The sequence below is a fragment of the Lampetra planeri genome, chromosome 35, assembly GCF_965212315.1.
Source record: "Lampetra planeri chromosome 35, kcLamPlan1.2.h2, whole genome shotgun sequence".
In the NCBI taxonomy this organism is placed as follows: domain Eukaryota; kingdom Metazoa; phylum Chordata; class Hyperoartia; order Petromyzontiformes; family Petromyzontidae; genus Lampetra; species Lampetra planeri.
Window position 1 is genome coordinate 10,378,862 of NC_136141.1, and position 19,479 is coordinate 10,398,340.

At 52.2% G+C, this 19,479-nt stretch overlaps 1 protein-coding gene across 1 annotated transcript in view; it reads left to right on the forward strand.

Annotated features, from left to right (window-relative positions):
- Positions 1-19,479, forward strand: part of ANKFN1 (ankyrin repeat and fibronectin type III domain containing 1) — a 71,809-nt gene that overhangs the window by 15,323 nt on the left and 37,007 nt on the right. The window contains exons 2-5 of the mRNA XM_078610777.1: positions 6,204-6,519; positions 7,069-7,282; positions 8,846-9,040; positions 11,964-12,077. Of these exons, the coding sequence (XP_078466903.1) occupies positions 6,220-6,519; positions 7,069-7,282; positions 8,846-9,040; positions 11,964-12,077 (823 nt within the window). The 5' untranslated portion in view covers positions 6,204-6,219. The remainder of the gene's footprint in view (positions 1-6,203; positions 6,520-7,068; positions 7,283-8,845; positions 9,041-11,963; positions 12,078-19,479) is intronic.

The following is a 19,479-nucleotide window of genomic DNA, read 5'->3' on the forward strand; positions in this document are numbered from 1 at the left end:
TGCCATCATTGTCATCAACAAGGCAATTCACGAAAGTGAATTACATTCTGATTAACCTGCAGTACAGAGAGACAATAGGTGAACGGTTCATAGTCATGGTCGGAGTCAACTTTTAAAAATTGTGTGATGTTTCAAAACGTCGGTGATGTAATTCCATTCATAGCTAAGAGTTGGTGACTGTTAAACGGACATGAAGATGTATTGTATTACTGAATGGGCGCATTTAAAAAAAAAGATTAAAAATCCGAAAAGGAATTCAACTCGCAAAGCTCCAGCCAATCCCGCTTAACTCCAAAGCCTTTACAACTCCCGTTACCGTGTCGCGCGGCGCGGTGGGGGCGCGCTGCGGTGTGCGGACGCGGTACGCTCGCCGAACAAAGGATCCGAGTGTTGTATCCGCGTATTAAAATGGCCTTTGGCATTATTAACATTTGCAGGCAGTCCCCGACTTACGAGCGGCTTCCGTTTCTGGGACCCGTTCGTAAAGTCTAACGGTTCGTAGGTCGGAATTAAGTCGGAACAATAGTTCCAGCATACATGCGGCCATGGTGGTGAGATGTTAACTACCTCGTCTGGTATACAGGAGGTCGTGGGTTCAATCCCGACCCAAATGCCTGCTGTATATTTCGAGTTTGCATGTATCTCCCCATGGTGGCATGGATTTTTTTCTGGGTCCTCTGGTTTTCCCCTCCACATTTAGAAACATGCCTTTAGAGTATTTGGCTGCTATATAATTCGACGTGATAAGCCACTTTGTTAAGCTATCATTTTGTGGCCAGGTCGCTTCTGAGAAAGAACTACACAGCTCAGTGGGCCTTACCTTGTGAAATAAACATCGTGAGTTAAGATTAAGTATCTTGCTGAGGATCGCTGCGCCGAACCAAATAGTTCCGCGGCTCGGGTCGCAGGTGCGAGTTCACGTTTACAAGTCGGAGTGTTCACAAAATACGCGTCTCATGGATGCCCGTCCCTAAGGGCGGATTTTCGTGAGTCGGGCGTTCGTACTGCGGGGACTGGCCTGCATTTATATATCTGGCCGTTTATGTATTTCTTTTTTTATTTCGTCAGACCATTGGGTGTGACATATGAGGGTCGGCGATTTCGGACGTCACCCCCCGACCGTGGCTGGACCTCTAGGGAGAGAGGGCGAGAGAGAGTGCGAGAGAGAGGGCGAGAGAGAGAGAGCGAGAGAGTGAGCGAGAGGTGGGGGTTTACATAAAGCAAAGTTATGAAAAAAAACTACGAAATGATGAACGAAGCAAAGTGCCGACTACACCGAGCATCTTCTTGTTTCCACTGATCGTAAAAAAAAGAGGGAGGGCGAGTGCGAGAGAGAGAGCGAGAGAGAAGGCGAGAGAGAGGGGGGGAGACGTTCGTCGGTGTTGGTTGACTTCTCTGACCGGCACGTAACGCGCGGGGGAGGGGAGGGGGGGCAGGGGGACTTCTTCTCTGTTGCGCGTCTCTCGGGGTGCCCCCGAGCCCCCCCTCCGAGCCCCCCCCCCGAGCCCCCCCCCCGAGCCCCACCCCCAGCCCCCCCCGTGGAGGCACACGGCCACCGCTCGACTGTCGCGCGGCGTCAGCGCCCCGAGCGCTCGCGCGGACGTTCATCCATAATGTGCGCTGGAGGTTAACCGAACGTGACCGAATGAATAATTTATTTGGCTTAATTAATTTCTCGCCGAGCGAGAGAGATTCGCGGATTCATCGGCGGAGTGATTGGGACATTCAAAAGCAGCCCCAAACTTCATGTGTTTATTCATTATTTTGTTCAGTAACGTTGTGAATGGGTCGAGCTCGTTGGTTCAGCTCATTGACGCGGCGTAGACTCGGTTCACGGCCCCGGTCGCTTACATTTTTTCTCAACGTTCGCAGTCATATTGAATCAGGGGGGGGTGGGGGTTCGTTTCAATCCACTATATTATTTCCTCATTAATCACGCCGCCTTTCACTTGCAAAACCCAGCGAAGGACAGTTTCTATTCAAGATTAATGAATCGTCGTGCGTTCTAGTGAACGTCGCAGACCGGCGTACATTCGTTACGTTCCCGTAGGGGCTTCCAGGCTGGGTCTTGAACTTGTTCTTCATGGCCACCCAGCCCTCCCCATCTCCCCCTCCATCCCTCCACACCCCCCCCAACCCTCCATGCACCTCCCCTGTTACCAAGGAGCATGCTCGAATCCGCTATGGATTACTCTGACAACCTTAATCCTGCAGTGATCACAGAGCAGCTCTTAAATTACCCGAAGCAGTGACGAGAGGGAGGCTTCATGATTCGCAAACATTGCCGTCTGCCGTCTGATTTCTTTTTCAATTGTGGACAATAATAATGATGCCGATGAAATCCGATTCACGGCTTATTGTTGATCTACGGTGGAACAAAGGCCTTGCTAAGCTGCGGGGCTTTGTGTGACCAAATTGCATCACTCCGGTCAGTCGCATGTTGGTGAAGGCTTAGAATGGGGCGGCGGGTTTGAGGCTCACGGTCGGTTCGTATATGGCCAACGTTAGCTGCGGCCGGCAATCGAACTCATGCCCGCTGGGTCCACAGTGCAGCGCCGCTAACTCATCAATGTGCCACTGCTCCACGCGGACACACGAGTGCACACAGCCATTCCTGTTCTCGCGCGTGAGGCCGGTGCGTTCAGAAGCTGAATGCCAATGATCTCCAGGTCTGCTCTCTAGGGTTTCGGGAGAGAAGGAGCTTGTCTAGTTTAGCTCCTGCTCCTCCGTTAGGGAACGCAGACTGCAGTGGTTTACTCTACAGTTCATAGTATGGCTTGCATGGGCACAATCACACTGTGGCTTGTCTTTCATGTATATTTACGTATATCTATGGGTCTCTGTGCATCTCTTTGGGTCTCTGGGTGTCTGAATAGATTTACGAAATCGTCCATGGTTTGGGTTTCATGGCCACAGTCGCACTCCTGTGCCTTTAATTTTCCATGCATGAGGGAGGTGTGTACATCTGCCTGTTGATGTTCTGATGTGGTTGATGATCCAACCAGCAGCGTCTCTCGAGGAACGTCAAAGCCAGGAGTTGCGGCTATATTTTGGCCACTGCATTGTGGCAATAATAGAGGTTTTTGTTGGGTTAGATCGTGTAAATATAAATGTGTCGTTCACCCACCACCACCCGATACAGACAATTTGTAAGATTTGTCACGCAAAAAAACGAGCCGATTGTTACTCCTTTACACCGGTGTGTTAGAGAGTAAACTCACAAAACTTACAATTTTAGTACCGTGACGTTTTCGCTGGTGATTGCAACCAGCTTTTTCAGGCGATTTGCCAGAGTTGATTTGCCACAACTCTGGCTGACGTAGTTACTAATTGGCACGTTTTGTTTACGCAACAAACCTGACTAACGTAGCCGTGTCGAGTGGTGGCGGGGTGAACGACACACGATCTTACCCCCATAAAAAACCTTATCATGGATAATATTGGTCGCTAAAATGCCTTACTACGAGTTAAACTGACATTGTGACGAATATAATGGCACAAAAAAACCACACAAAGCGATAGACTCTGGAAGGCTGCTAATCGCGGCAATTCGTCGGATTGCGAGAGGGCGGAAAACGCCGCCGCCTGCGGCCATTTCCCGCCGTCCCGGTTGCCGGGCACCTGGGGACAACTGCCGCGGTGTTCCGCGTTTACGTGGGCGGCGATGATGGGACATCAAGGAGCGGAAATGCGGAGAGAAGAAGCACATTACGGCGGCGAGTGGGCTACGCGGAAGGCTAATGTTCGCTTGGGGTCCTCGGGGGGTGGGGGAGTCAGCCCCCGCATCCCGGGGCTGTGTGACAAACAGGTGAAACAAGAACGGGGCCCTGCTGGAGCCCGGAGGGTGCCGCGCGGGATGGATGGTGCCACACCACTGCCACTGATTGCCTCAACATGTAAAATTAAGAATTTGGTGAAAAGATCACTCCAAATATTCCACTGCGGCCGCGCAGTGCACGTGCGTGCGTACGTGTGAAGAGTTGGCACAGTAGGGGGCACAGGTGGTGCATCGGCCAGTCGTCTCAGTCAGTCGAGCCGTGGCACCTGGGTCTGCCCCGTGACCTCCTGCCAGCAGGAGTTCGACACTTCACGTGGCCTCAACGTGCACTTAGCCTGGCACAGACGCCCTGGTGACGTCACTGCCACTCAGTGGCGAATGGCGGTTGTTGTGTGAAGGGTAGGTGCTCGCTAACAGCACTTGCCCCAAAAGCCTGTTAAGGCTATACGGGGGATCTTTGTCTCGTGTGAAGAATGCACTGCCGTAGCCGTGATGCGGCCACCCTGACCACGGGGTAGCCGTCTGCTCGGAGCTCGTTGTTGACAGAGATTTGTTGAGACCTCTCAAACAGCCTCTTCCCACCCGCAAGCGTTCTCTCGATTCACCTCACCGGTGGCGCTCGGCACTGGCGGACCCGTCAATATTTTGCCACTTCCCACGAGAAGGCCGCCGCAAACAAACGGGGCTGCCACCGGTCGCCATCGGCGGTGCCGCCGAGACGATCGCCCGAACGTTGCCGCCGTCGTGGGCGCGACGTGTGACCGTGTGCCGCCTCTCGCGTTGACAGCCGCTCTCCCGGGGTTGGCTTCGGCTCTGGCGTGCGGCACTGACTAGGCACCACCGGGGCTCAGTTCTTTTGGAGCCGATCGTCTGGATAAGGCCGAGGAGATGTTGCGCGCGTGCAATGCTCGCACCCCACCCGTGTGTATTTTGTGGTCACATCTGCTTGTTTTTTTCCGACCCAGCGGCAATATTTCTGTTGCAATAGGTTTCCCATCATTCGCAGGTGAGAATCGTTGTCGTCGCCTTTGGGCAAGAGCCCAACGGGTCCCCAGAGTGTATAGGTCACAAGCCCTCTCTATACATGGGGCTCCCAGAGGCATGTGGCAGCAGTGAAACGTTGATAACTGAATTGTACTGATGAGCCCTGATGATGTTGAGTTAGCGGTTCTAAACGACACAATGGCCCCATGCGTTTCAGTTGGTTATTATTCGAGCTGGTGATGTGGATGAGGCTGATGACGCCGGGCACCTTTGCCTGTTGACAAATTCATCGTGGGTGAATCTGAATCTGCGCGGAACCGTCGCAGGGCTTTCAAACTCGGGTGTCACTTTTATTTTCTTTATTTCACATTCCCGACGAATTCAGCTCCAAAGAAATTATTTCTGAATCAGATTTTCTGTACCGCCTTTTGCAAGAACACTGCACCGGCCAATCCATCCCATCTAAGCCACTGGCCATGCGGTATGGTGCCAAACATTCATGCCTCGAAAATTTGTTTTATATCTGTCTATTCTAGCTATGTAGGTCATTAAAAGTAAATATAACAAACAAAGACATATTTTTCCCAATGCTCTTCAACTTTTAACCGCATCACATCATGAGATGAGGTGGCCATTCAGAACTCTCGCAATAAGCAGTGCATCACGATGCATTCGATAACGGCTCTCGTGGAAGCAGATTTCACAGAACTGCTTCTGAGATCATTTCAAAATGACCTTTGTTGTGAACACACAATCCCCCTATGGCCCCGCGAGTGGGAAATGTTTCTCGCACGGCAGTCAAAAAAAAAACAATAAAGCTTTCAATCCTCAGGACCCGGAGTGTTGCCAAACGAAGCGACAGCCCAACTTGGACTCGATGGTTTTGCGCGTGGAGCCTTTTGGCGAGAGTGGGCTGAGACGTCAGCTCGCTCGTTGTTTGCGCTCCGTGCTCGCCGTGTATTTTCACTAAAAGCCAATTGACCCTTTCCCCGTTTCGAGTGGGTCACATCCACCGCTGAATTTCGTGACGCGTGCACGCGGTTAGCATACATTTTATTAAGAAAGGCGTAGCCGCGCCATTGTTTTTAAAGATATTATACTCACCACAGAGAACCGGAGCGACACGACCACACTCGATGATAGTTGGCGCCAAACTGTGCCACACACCCTCTAGCACGGCCTTTTACTTCCGATTTTATTTGGAATCGATTCCGATCTGATGACGTAAACGTACACAATCAGAACGGAAATGGGAAGAAAAACGAATAACGTACGTGCACGTACATATACGCGAACTTCTTCCGGGCCTCCCCCAGGTCGACTCAGCCTTAAATGAGTACGTGTACGTACACGTATGTCATCGGAAGGGGAAACGGTTAAGAGCCGCACTTCCATTCTGACCGTCGTTTATTCTCATGACGCCTCTTCTCCCCGGGCCCAGGCCTCCGCCGGAGGAGATGACGCAGCAGATGCGCGACCTGCAGTTCAGCTCGCCGGCGGGGGGATGTGGACCAGTGGCGTCGACCGTGGCACCGGCAGCGAGCGGCGGCGGCGGCGGTGGCCCGTTAAACCTGGCGCCGCAGGCGTCGCGGCGTTCCGACGGAGCCTCCCCGAGCGCCGCCAAGCGCTTGTACCGCAACCTCTCGGACAAGCTGCGCGGCGCCGGCGGCAGCGGCTCGGACGAGGCGTGCGCGGTGCACACGCGGTCCGAGCGGGAGCGCGAGAGGGACCGGCAGCAGCGCAAGTCGGCGTCGCTGGTGAGGGGAGCGGCGAGGACGGAGGCGCTGGCGCTGCCGGGAGGGTGGGGGAGGGGGGGCGTCCGCTGCTGCTGCTGCGGCGCACAGATCCCGCTGGAACTACGGACGCACGCTGCGCCACAGAAAACACTGCGCGTTCGATTGCCACTCGGGCCCCGTGCCGGTGACGATTTTCCGCACTTGTCCTGGGCCTCGCTTATGTCGACTGAGCCTCGAATGAGTACCCGGTGAAATGTGTACAAACATTAACACTGGGGAGACAAAGGCGGCCGGGGCATGTTGCTGGCCACTGGCCGGTGGCCCTCGTGTGCCGTGCCACGGCCTTCATAGGTGCTGCCCGTTAGCAGCACTTGCCCCTACAGCCTGGGTAGGCTATACGGGGGATCTTTGTCTTTGTGTTCTGGACTTGTGTGCCATGCCCGGCTTCATAGTTGGTACCCACTAACAGCACTTGCCCAAAAAGTTACATTACGAATATTCGGGAGATCTGTGCCTTTGCCTTCACGTGACCCTTTGACCCCCATCCCCCCCCGCGGCGTGCGCCGCTAGCCGAACCTGCAGTGCGGCGAGGCGCTGCTGGCGGCCGTGGAGCAGCAGGACATGGAGGGCGTGCGCCTGCTGCTCGACCGCTTCTCTCCCGACGAGCTGGACCTGAACACGCCCAACAGCGAGGGCCTCGTTCCGCTCGACATCGCCAGCATGACCAACAACGTGCCCATGGCGCGCATGCTGCTGCGTGCCGGCGCCCGCGAGAGCCCGCACTGTGAGGCCCACGGCGCGAGGCCGCGTCGGCAACGTGCGCACGCACACACGCGCCGCTCGCACGCACGCACCACTCGCACGCACGCACCACTCGCACGCACCGCTCGCACGCACACACGCGCAGAGCCGTGGCCCCCAACCGAACTCTTAAGCTCGACGCCAACTCTTAGCTTGAGACATCAGTCAAAATTTTTTATTATGTTTTATTTTTATCATTTTATTACTTCCCTTCTACGTGACTTTACCGAAATAACCAAGAAGAAGAAATCAGTCTAACACGCAGTCCCACCGTTATGCAAATTCTAACTCTGCCCATAATCATAACTACACTAAAAACTATAAACCAAACTAGGTTGTCATTTTTATTTTACTAGATTGTGCCCAGAATATTTATTTATACTGGAGGATGTCCAGTAGGGCCTGGTCTGAACGTTACAACAACAAACAATGCAAAAACACGATAGGAGTGCCAAGTATAGGGACTGTTATACAAATCACTGAAAAAATATTGAAAGAAAACTAAACTATATTTTATATTTTACCAGGTAAGGCCCACTCAGCTATAGAGCTCTATTTCAGACGCGATCTGGCCACAAATGATAGATCAATGAAGTGGCTTATCACGTGGAAATGTATAGCAGTCAAACACTCTAAATCCAAGTTTATTCTAAATGAGCATGGAGAAAAACTGGAGGACCCGATCTTCTGTCTGCCAGGCGAGGTAGTTAACATCTCGCCCACCTTACTTGAGGCATCAGCCCCAACACGTGCTCTCACCGTTATCCCAAATCTCACTCTGCCCATAACCATAACTCTCACCATAACTCCAACCCAAACTCTGACTCTGAACCCGACTTGTGATTTTGACTCCTCCTTCCCAACACCCATAATGCATCGACATATTGAGAAACTTTTTTGCTCATCCGGCTGCCGCTCACCCTGAGAGGTTTTTGTCACCCGAGTGCAGACAGACGGACCGACGCGCTCACACGTCCGTCCGTCTGCGCCGACAATTATCGTGCGGAATTCCCTAAGGGGTGTTTCTGAGCAGAAGCAACAGGGTAGCTACGGCGGTATTGATGATGAGCTCTGTTGCAACCTTTGACCTCGGTTAAAAAAAAAACACCACTTAAATTGTTCACTCCGCCGAAGGTTAGAAGGTTAAAACTTTCTATTCTTTAACATGTTCTTGTCGAGAGTTGGGAATAGTTTTGGAAATTAAAGGAGAATCGGACAACCGTGTGTGGAGGCGTGAAGTCTTTGGGTGGGAGGGAGGGAGGGGGAAACTCCATTCGTAAACTTTCAAGTTTCTTTCGTAACAAGTACGAGTCACGTGTTATAACTCTGAATAGGCAAATCGTAGAGATCTCTAATTGGCGACTCTGCGCCCCAATGTCCCATTGCCGCTGGCCACTAGGGAGACGAAAGGCAGCCCGGGGGCCACGGTGCAGGGCCAGCCACCCTCTTCGCGTGCCGCGCCGGCCTTTGTGGCTGCGCTCGGTAACGGCGCTCGCTCCCGACGGCCCGCTCACGGCTACGTGCGCGTATCTGTGTGCGTGTGCAGTCGTGAGCCTGGAGAGCCGGGCGCAGCACCTGAGCGCGCTGGCGCGCGAGGCGGAGCAGCGTGTCGGGGAGCTGGCGGCGCAGCTCATCAACGAGCCGGCCGGCTGCGACGCGTGCGAGCGCCAGCGCCAGCTCGCCGCCTGGGAGTGGCGCCACCGCCTCTACAAGCGCATGCAGACCGGCTTCGAGCACGCGCGTCAGTATGCCTCCCGCGCCGCGATGGGTCGCGCGGGGGACGGGGGACGGGGGGCAGGGCGGGGAACTCGTCCTGCTATAGGGGCGCGTCGCATTGGCGTCCGCGGGGCGATGCGGGAGAGCGTCCGAGGTGGCGTCCCCTCTGGCTTGTGCCATCAGTGCGGAGCAGCAGCCAATCGAGCGCGCCGGAGGTTTTGTCGCCCGCGGGTGCCGCGTGCCACGTGCGGGTGGTTTTGACCGTCTCTCGTGACGGATCGAGAACCACCCGTGCTGCGCTATCGCCCTGATGCGTTACCGTGGCGATCCACCCGTGCTGCGCTATCGCCCTGATGTGCTATGCCTTTGGGAACCTGCACTGAAGCTGCCATCTGTTGGCTGGGGACTATAGATTCAGCCACTTGGATGATTCCATGAAGCGGCGACGCACTGGTTCGTCTACTTCATTACAAACTCCAGCCACCACAGTTTGATTCCAGACCCTGGCCAACATCAGTGACGGAGTGGTATTTGAATCGGTGCTGGAACTTCCGTTATTCAACAAATCCGTGCGAACTGCCAGCGTACTCACGTACAGTCACAAGCCCCGATGACCGGAATGACGTGGAGAGGCCTTCATCTAGCGGCAGATTGACAAATTACTGCAAATATTGAGTTAATATCGTTTTCGTCATTGTTGTAATAGTGATTTTTAAGTTAGCAGCGGTGGAATTTCACACTTGAACGAGCACCCTGCTGCGTTCACGAACCGGGCCGGTGGTTCTGCGTCGACTTGGCAGTCGTTCATGAGCGGCTTACATTCCTTGCTATTGAAAACTCAAACCACTCTCCGTGTTTTGAGGCAGCGTGGCCTTTAAAAGGTTTGTTTTTTTTCTCCAACAAAAATAACTTTGGAGGGCAACCGGCGTATCCTGCAGGCTCTCCGTTGTGCGCGCTGCAGCATACAGCTCACAGTGTCTTCTCGCGCCAAACGTTGCCCAGCGCCCATCATCATCCGCTTGGCTGCTCCTGAGCCAACGGTGGAGATTCCACGCTCCCCTGGGGAACGGTTCGTCTGCGCCACAACGGCTTCCCCCAAGCAGTGGCGTTTAACGTGAACAGGATTTTACGTCATTGTGTGTGTGTGTGTTCTTTTTAAGATAAAAGTGACCGGCTTGCATCTGGCGATGATGCAGAGCTCGGTAGTTCGAACCTTGACCCCGGGGCCATCTAAGATTCTGGCAGTTCGTGGTCGTGATGCAGCAGCCTGGGACCTTCAATTGAGTTTTTTGCTAAAAGACGAGATGGCGGTCGGTATTGAAGCAAACGCGACAAGTGGAAGAAGAATTGTGGTTCTGGGGTATTTATCGTAGATATCTGGACAGACTGGGAATGTGGATGCAAGTGGAACTTTGTGTGGCAATGTGCGTGATGCCGGGGGGGGGTGTGAGAGAGAAGTCGTCAATAGACTCTGGCCGCGATTATTGCCCTGCATTTGTGGCCGTTTTTCGTAGAAATTAGGGGGTTGTAACAGCGATTGTTTCCGGCAGTTTCCACCAAAACAATTATCTCATGGACACTCAAACACATGCCGCTGGGAATTATGGGCCAACGCAGCTACTAGCTGGGCTGTGATGTAAAAGCTATTAAAAATAGATGTGTTTTAGCAGGTAAGGCCCACTAAACTATATAGCTCTTTTTCAGAAGCGACCTGGCCACAAATGGTAGCTCAACAAAGTGGTGTATCACGTGGAAATATTATAAAAAACAAAGATTCTAAACGCACATTGATCCTAAATGTGGAGCGAAAAACCGTAGGAGCTGGAGAAAAATCCTCACGACCACGGGGAGAACATGTCAACTTCAAATATACAGCCATCAGGGTTCAGATTGAACCCACGACCACCTGTATACCAGGTGAGGCACTTAACATCACGCCTCCACCACACGAATTGTCTATACCCCTTCATGTGATTGGCTGATGGTTAATGTGTGGAAGAAGTGCCATCGATGTTACCGGCTGAATATGGATTGCGGATGAGAGTCTAGTTTTGTGCCTAAGCCGGTAAACGGTAGGATGTCCCAGCTTGGTGGATGTGACTCGTAGTTGTATTCTGTTTGCACGGCGTTTTTATCGGTGGACTGCATAGACCACTTGAAGGGGAGACAGGGGGGAGCAAACCGAGGTGGGCATTAGAGAGGTCGCCCCAGAGGTCAGCGACTGCTTGAAACCCCGACGGTCCTTGTGGTAGGAGCAGCGGCGAGGTTTGGTGGCGCTAGCGGGAATCAAGGGGCGCCATGGCGGCGAGATGTTAGCTCCCTCGCCTGGTGTGCAGGAGGGCGTGGGTTCGATCCCGACCATGTCGCCTGTTGTATATTTGGAGTTTGCGTGTCTCTCTCTCCCAGGTCCTCCGGTTTTTCCCTCCACGTTTAGAATCAACATCACCACGTGCTCAGAGTATTTAGCTGCTCTAAATGTCCACGTGATGATAAGCCACTTCGTTTGAGCTATCATTTGTGGTAGCCCAGGCCGCTTCTAAAACAAAGCGATGTAGCATCAGTGGGCCTTACCTGGTGAAATAAAAAAAGTTGGGTTTATGATCTGGGGCGGTGACTCGGCCCAACAGTTCACCGCTCATTGCAGAAGGACACTGTTCAGGGGATTCAACTCCCGACATGCGGCGACGTTTAATTCCCTGAGTGCCGACGTCATGGGTCCAAATTTGGCCAATTTTTATAAACCACCCGCAAATTACTCTGTCGCAAAACGCACAGCAATCATGGCCCACTCACCTCCCCCCACCCCACCTACAGACCCTCGTGAGAAAAGTGGCAGGGGGCTCGGCCAGGCTTTGATGGGCAAACAAGCGCCATAATAAATACATACAAATAACAACAACAAATGGAGTGACCGCAATCTCGCAATGTTGTGATGGCCGTGCGTGCAGGAACCCCAGACGCCCCCACGCACGTGCAGCTGTGCGTGACGGGGAGCCACACACTGACCGTCTCGTTCCAGGAGCCGCTGCTCATCAACGCCGCCATCGTCACCAAGTACAAAGGTGAGCGGCGGTGGTGACAGTGGTGACAGTGGTGGTGGCGGTAGTGGCGGTGGTGACGGTGGTGGTGGTGGTGGTGGTGGCGGTGTTGGTGGTGGTGGCGGCGGCTGTGGTGGTGGTGGCGGTAACGGTGATGGTGGGGGTGGTGGTGGCGGTGGTGGCTTTGGTGGTGGTAACGGCGATGGTGGTGGCGGTGGCTGCGGTGGTCGTGGTGATAGCGGTGATGGTCGTGGCGGTAGCGGTAGTGGTCGTTGTGGCACCATTGCGAGAGTGCAGACTGCTCAAACGCAGTCCCAAGAGCGGCGCTTCGCAACCGGCGTGGCGAAGTTCCAGCTGGTGTCCCCCGTGATGTTTTCATAAAATGATAGTGGAGGATAGAACATCGCCGTTTGCCAGCTGGGACAGACGGAACTCTCCTCCTCCTCCGCGCCGTTTAGCGGCCGATCCAGCCCCACCACCCCCCCACCCACCTCCCGCCCTCCCCCTCTCTCCACATCGGTCGCGGCGCCGTATGGCAGGCAGCCGTTAGCCACCGCCGCTGGCCCTCGCAGCTGCCTCGGTCACGCGGGTGCAGCGGGGATGTTTTGGTTCTCTGTGTCGTGAAGATCGAGAAAGCTCGAGGGTGAGTGCTGTGTGAACGCCGCTGGCTGAGAAGCACCGGGCTAGAAGATCACACGCCGTGCGTGCGCACTCGTTTTTGCGGAGTTGACCCTGCAGGGGCCTGCCGCACCTCAAATATTGGAGGAAGTAGCCAATATAGCTCAGTGGGCCTTGCCTGGTAATATACAAAAAAACATCGTTTTTAGTTGAGTGTGCCGGCGTCAGGATCCGCGTTTGCAATGATACCGCAAATGACTCGATTGGGATTGTACACGGAGCAGCACTCATCATCCCCTTTCTGGCAGAACAATGCCCCAGGTCACCCTTGCAAATGCGTTCTCTCCAAGTTAAACAAAGTCAGCTTGAAACTCGAAGGCCCCAGGTCTTCTCTTCGCCGTCCATTCCCAATTTGAGACAAGGAAGAATGTTGGAAACTTCCTTCATTTGGAGCAAGAAACAAAATAGCCCCAATAAAACTACCGGTGCTTTTAGATTATATCATAAACAATTGTTCCTAGCTTCCAGGCACTGCACAGCTGCTGGAAATTATAGTCTAACGAAGTCTCATCGCTCTCCTGAACATTTGTTCTCATTGATTTTTTTCTCTCGTTTTTGTCAAACCCATTTAGAATCGGACGAGCTGCAAACACGCACGCGCACGCTTTGTTTGCACCGGTTTTTATCCACATGTTACCTCTAGCGACCCACACGTTGCTGCGGACGCGGTCACGTGAAACCCATTCGTGCATTGGCGGGCAACGTCGATCGCTTGCTGGAATTGAATTGGGAGTGGCAGTGATAAAGAGACGTGTCTTGAGATGGTGATGGGTTTGGAGAGTCCTTCGTCCGGCAGTTGAGGGATCATGTCAGATGGTGATAAGAGGCAGGGGTGAAGGAAGTGCCTCATGGCATGCCCATCCGTTTCCAATCAACATAATCATCATGAATATCGTATCCATTGTAATGATTGACATCATCGTTTGCATCCCAACTATAAATAAAAAAAATTCTTAACAATCGACATTAAAACTATTCATCGTCACCCTCATGTATTCACCTCACTGTGGTCACCATCACCAACATCACCTTCCCGCTAAAAGCGGGCCACACAGTTGTCCTGGCGCTCACTTGGCCCACTTAATGCTGCCATGGGAATTTGGGCCCAGCCCGTGAACAGGGCCAGCTCGGTTTGAGGTTTGTCGCGAGAACGTGTAGTTATTCTCAGCCTACGGAGTTTACATGACAAACCTTACTTATTGGCTGCGTCGGGTGATGGCGGGTTTAACGACACATTTATATTTACGCGATCTACCCCAAAAACCCTCTTATGGATGAAGATGGTCACTGCATCATGCGCTTTTAGATGTGCTTCTGTCTATCCCTTAGAGATGAACGAGGCCAAACGGACTGAGAACCTGACTTTCATTCAACGGTGTTTTAGGGGAGCATGTGTGAAGGGGAGTAGAGCGAGGTGAGAGGGGAGACTACGGTAGGCAGGGGCGAGGGGCATGAACCACCGTCACACGAACTCCGGTAGACCACACAGCAGCGGCTTTTGGCTAACAATCAAACAAAGACGGTCGCCGCATCGTGCGAATTTCAGATGCGCTTCTGCGGCCGTCTGGAACGCTCCTCCTTCCGATATTAGGAAGCCACTGGGAGCTATGCACTTTTAAATCATCTAGATTGAAAACTAACTTCTTTACAACTGCGTTTTGTCCTTCCCCCACACCTCCGATTAGTGTGGTTGGCTACGCACAGTGCAAAAGAAAGTCAACATACATATACAGTGAGGGAAAAAAGTATTTGATCCCCTGCTGATGTTGTACGTTTGCCCACTGACAAAGAAATGATCAGTCTATAATTTTAATGGTAGGTTTATTTGAACAGTGAGAGACAGAATAACAACAACAAAATCCAGAAAAACGCATGTCAAAAATGTTATAAATTGATTTGCATTTTAATGAGGGAAATAAATATTTGACCCCTCTGCAAAACATGACTTAGTACTTGGTGGCAAAACCCTTGTTGGCAATCACAGACGTCAGACGTTTCTTGTAGTTGGCCACCAGGTTTGCACACATCTCAGGAGGGATTTTGTCCCACTCCTCTTTGCAGATCTTCTCCAAGTCATTAAGGTTTCGAGGCTGACGTTTGGCAACTCGAACCTTCAGCTCCCTCCACAGATTTTCTATGGGATTAAGGTCTGGAGACTGGCTAGGCCACTCCAGGACCTTAATGTGCTTCTTCTCGAGCCACTCCTTTGTTGCCTTGGCCGTGTGTTTTGGGTCATTGTCATGCTGGAATACCCATCCACGACCCATTTTCAATGCCCTGGCTGAGGGAAGGAGGTTCTCACCCAAGATTTGACGGTACATGGCCCCGTCCATCGTCCCTTTGATGCGTTGAAGTTGTTCTGTCCCCTTAGCAGAAAAACACCCCCAAAGCATAATGTTTACACCTCCATGTTTGACGGTGGGGATGGTGTTCTTGGGGTCATAGGCAGTATTCCTCCTCATCCAAACACGGCGAGTTGAGTTGATGCCAAAGAGCTCCATTTTGGTCTCATCTGACCACAACACTTTCACCCAGTTGTCCTCTGAATCATTCAGATGTTCATTGGCAAACTTCAGACGGGCATGTATATGTACTTTCTTGAGCAGTGGGACCTTGCAGGCGCTGCAGGATTTCAGTCCTTCACGGCGTAGTGTGTTACCAACTGTTTTCTTGGTCACTATGGTCTCAGCTGCCTTGAGATCATTGACAAGATCCTCCCGTGTAGTTCTGGGATGATTCCTCACCGTTCTCATGATCATTGCAACTCCACGAGGTGAGATCTTGCATGGAGCCCCAGGCCGAGGGAGATTGACAGTTCTTTTGTGTTTCTTCCATTTGCGAATAATCGCACCAACTGTTGTCACCTTCTCACCAAGCTGCTTGGCGATGGCCTTGTAGCCCATTCCAGCCTTGTGTAGGTCTACAATCTTGTCTCTGACATCCTTGGAGAGCTCTTTGGTCTTGGCCATGGTGGAGAGTTTGGAATCTGATTGATTGAATGCTTCTGTGAACAGGTGTCTTTTATACGGGTAACAAGCTGAGATTAGGAGCACTCCCTTTAAGAGTGTGCTCCTAATCTCAGCTCGTTACCTGTATTGAAGACGCCTGGGAGCCAGACATTTTTCTGATTGAGATGGGGTCAAATACTTATTTCCCTCATTAAAATGCAAATCAATTTATAACATTTTTAACATGCGTTTTTCTGGATTTTGTTGTTGTTATTCTGTCTCTCACTGTTCAAATAAACCTACCATTAAAATTATAGACTGATCATTTCTTTGTCAGTGAGCAAACGTACAAAATCAGCAGGGGATCAAATACTTTTTTCCCTCACTGTAGAGGGGTCGGAACATCAATACCCCAAACGCCCTGCTTCACTGATAATAAACCGGGCTGCCAACCGCATCAGGGCCCTGTGTTGCTCACTAGACATGGATTTCAGTCACACATAATTAAGGGTTTCCTTGTGGGGCACGGAGAAGCCTTCGCAGATTAAAGATGAGATAAGTTTCTAGTGCGTGTGAGGCAGAAATCGTAATGCCTCAGCGGTTCGCTTCTCTGTCAGTTCTTTGCCGTGTTGACGGCTCAGCCACCAATGCTTCCTCAGCTTTCCTGTCTGACATGCCACGGACGAGCACTCGGCCAAATCTAGGGCAAATGCCGTTTCGGATTTTGCCATTGAGCAAGCCAAGACGTTTGGAGCGGCTGCAGGAGACGTTTCTCTTAGTCCCGCTGTCATCAGGATGAGGCCCTCTGTGCGTGTACTTGTGCCCCGGCCATTCAGTGTATTTTGTGGCTGACGACGACGACAAGGATTGAATATCTGGCAAGTTGCCTTTTTGTTTCCGTACTGCATTAAAACCCAGATCTCCATTTAAGATGCTGCTCCTGCCCTCGCCGGGCCCTGTCACAACGTTCAGCCCTTTTGTCGACCCACTGCTGCTGGATGAGGCTCTTCCCCATGCCCTTCTGAGTGGTGAGAGATATTTTTACCGTACTTCCACCGTGCTGGGTCAGTGCTGGTTTGCGATGGTGGTGCAGAACAGCAGTACCCTCTAACCACCCACAACGCTTATCTCACCTGTCCTCTGCGCATGATGGCGGTGGCCCCACCTGAGTGCTATCCAGGCTCAGGCCTGCTTGGCTTCTGAGGTCTGCCGAGATCAGGTGGATTCCCGCTGATTTTGCCCTTGTATCGGGCTCTTTGTCGGTCTCATTATAATTGAAGGTAATCATTCTATCTGTAAAGCCAAGGAGGCAGCGGTTGTTTGTGTGTTTAATCTCTGTCGTGTCTTGATTCGTACAAACCCAGGTTTTAAGAGTGGCACTATCTGGCATTTGGGTGCCAGAAAAGTACATAATTGAAAATTATTTTTCAGGAAATCACTATGATCGAGCAAGAGTATTGTGCGCCTTCCATTTCACAGCCACGTCATTACCGCGGCACCGCCACGTCAATTACCGTTTGCGGGTTTGCGAAGGCTCAAATTGCGCGGCGGTTTATTTTTTGTTTGTTCCCCGGAACTTTTGGAGAGAGAGAGAAAAAAATGTTGGCAGGGGCACATACATCAGTGCAATCAACTGTCAAAGCATGCGTCTCCCAGATATGTAATCTGCAGCTGCCAGGGAGACGTGCGGGGGATTCTGTAGGGGAGTGTTATTAAGGATTAAGGATTTGAAGAGGCGGCTTCAGTATCTCTCTTCAAGTCATTCCGTGAGCGTGCCTCTTGCTGGCGAATTCTTGCCTCGCAGGAAATATTGCAAACAAAGAACCAGGGCAAGGAAAGCATTACAATAAAATCCGCGAGGTCGACGCGTTAATTATCAGTTGACGTTTTGGCGATAACGGTGTATGCTGATCAACGAGGCAGAGAGGATTGTTGGCCAATGGATTTAGCTGCTGGTTGCTTGCGTGCAGCCCTTTGTAAATCCACTGCTGGATGAAGGCCTCTCCATTGCTGTGCCGTCTGTGGAGTTGTTCGACCGTACGGGTGGGGGGGTGGGGAGGGGGGTGGGGAGGGGGGGTGGGGAGGGGGGGTGGGGTGGGGGGGGTGGGGAGGGGGGGTGGGGAGGGGGGGTGGGGTGGGGGGGTGGGGAGGGGGGGTGGGGAGGGGGGGTGGGGTGGGGGGGTGGGGAGGGGGGGTGGGGAGGGGGGGTGGGGTGGGGGGGTGGGGAGGGGGGGTGGGGAGGGGGGGCGCCCAGGACCGGTTCAGATATCACTCGCCACTGACATTAGTCGTGACCGGGGAATCGGCTCGGGTAGCCGGGCGCATGGGGCAGTGCAGTAAACCAACTGAGCCTCCATCGTACTGCCACCTTGGGGGGGGGGGGGGAGTCCGGATTCAGTGCAGGAGGCCCGTGGGTGTCGCGTCCCTTGATTGGCAGCTGGCCCCGCGACCCGTGCTATCATTACATCTGTGTGGACAAGCGATTATGATTATGGTGGTGGTGGCGGCGACGGTGCCGAGGGTGGCGACAAATTTGACCGTCCTTTGAGGTTGACGAGAGGACGAGGCATTGTAAAAGCAAGACCAGTGATTGCCCACCGCCCTCCAAGGTTGGGAAAACGTTGCTTTACAATGATACATTAATCGGTGGAGAAAAGCGACGGATCTCAGCCAAGTGGACTACTGTGTTACTGGATGGCGCCGATGTTGTTGTAATTTTAAATAGCCGTGGCAAGTAGGCGCGGAGCAGGAGAGATGGCGCGATGCTCCACCGTAAACATTCAAAACAGAATACTCGGTACTCTTCCGACCTCACTCAAAACCGAGCTGGCCATCGTGTGCCAGCGTCACGCTCCAAATTTGAAAAATGAACCCACTAATTACTCAATTGGGATATCACAAAGAGCAACATCGCCTCCCCCCCTACGATGTCACTGAAACAAAGCGCCTTTGTGACACCCTGGCCCTATAATAATGACGGCACGAATACCGAGTGCACTAAACTATCAAGTACTACTACAGCAGTCACATTTTCAATATTTTTGTATTTTTCGCAAGAACGGTCGACGTGGGCCCTCCATGCCAGAGACGTGGGCCCTCCATGCCAGAGACGCGGGCCCTGCGTGCCATATGTTGCACACTCGAAATGAAGAATGTGCCAGGTGCTCCAAATCGAGGGCAAACACATTTATTGTGGTCAATCTGTAAAATGCAACAGCACGTGTGTCACACACAGCAATCCTCAACCGACTCGCCATTAACCACGTGACTGGTGTACCTGTCCGGTTAATCAATAACAGTTTCTCTTAAACCCAATTCTACTCCTGGTAAACCATCTTTGTCTTTGACAGTAACCTTTGCACTTCACGATTCGAATATTACTTTAATTCCAAGCTGTATGTCTATCTATACCATCCACTTATAACGGCATCTTGCACCCATTACCTGTACTGTTTATATACAATATACGTACTGTACTTGTCACCATTGTATAACTTACCACTGTACATGTGTTCTATTCTCAATAGCATTGCAAGTAGTCATACTCTGGGTGCATGGTTATAGAATAAACAGTATTAGGGTTAGAGAATTACAAGTATTTACTAAGTACGTCATCCTTTACAATGCACAGTGCTAAAACCCCTCCTATTGAATATATCACAAACTAACAATTCAAAGCCAAGCTTGAAGTCTAGAACAAGTCTAGAACATTTCTATAACGATCAAACACAACCTTTGGGTCCTTCACCTGTAAAATGCAACTGCACGTGTGTCACACACAGCAATCCGAGTCGCCATTA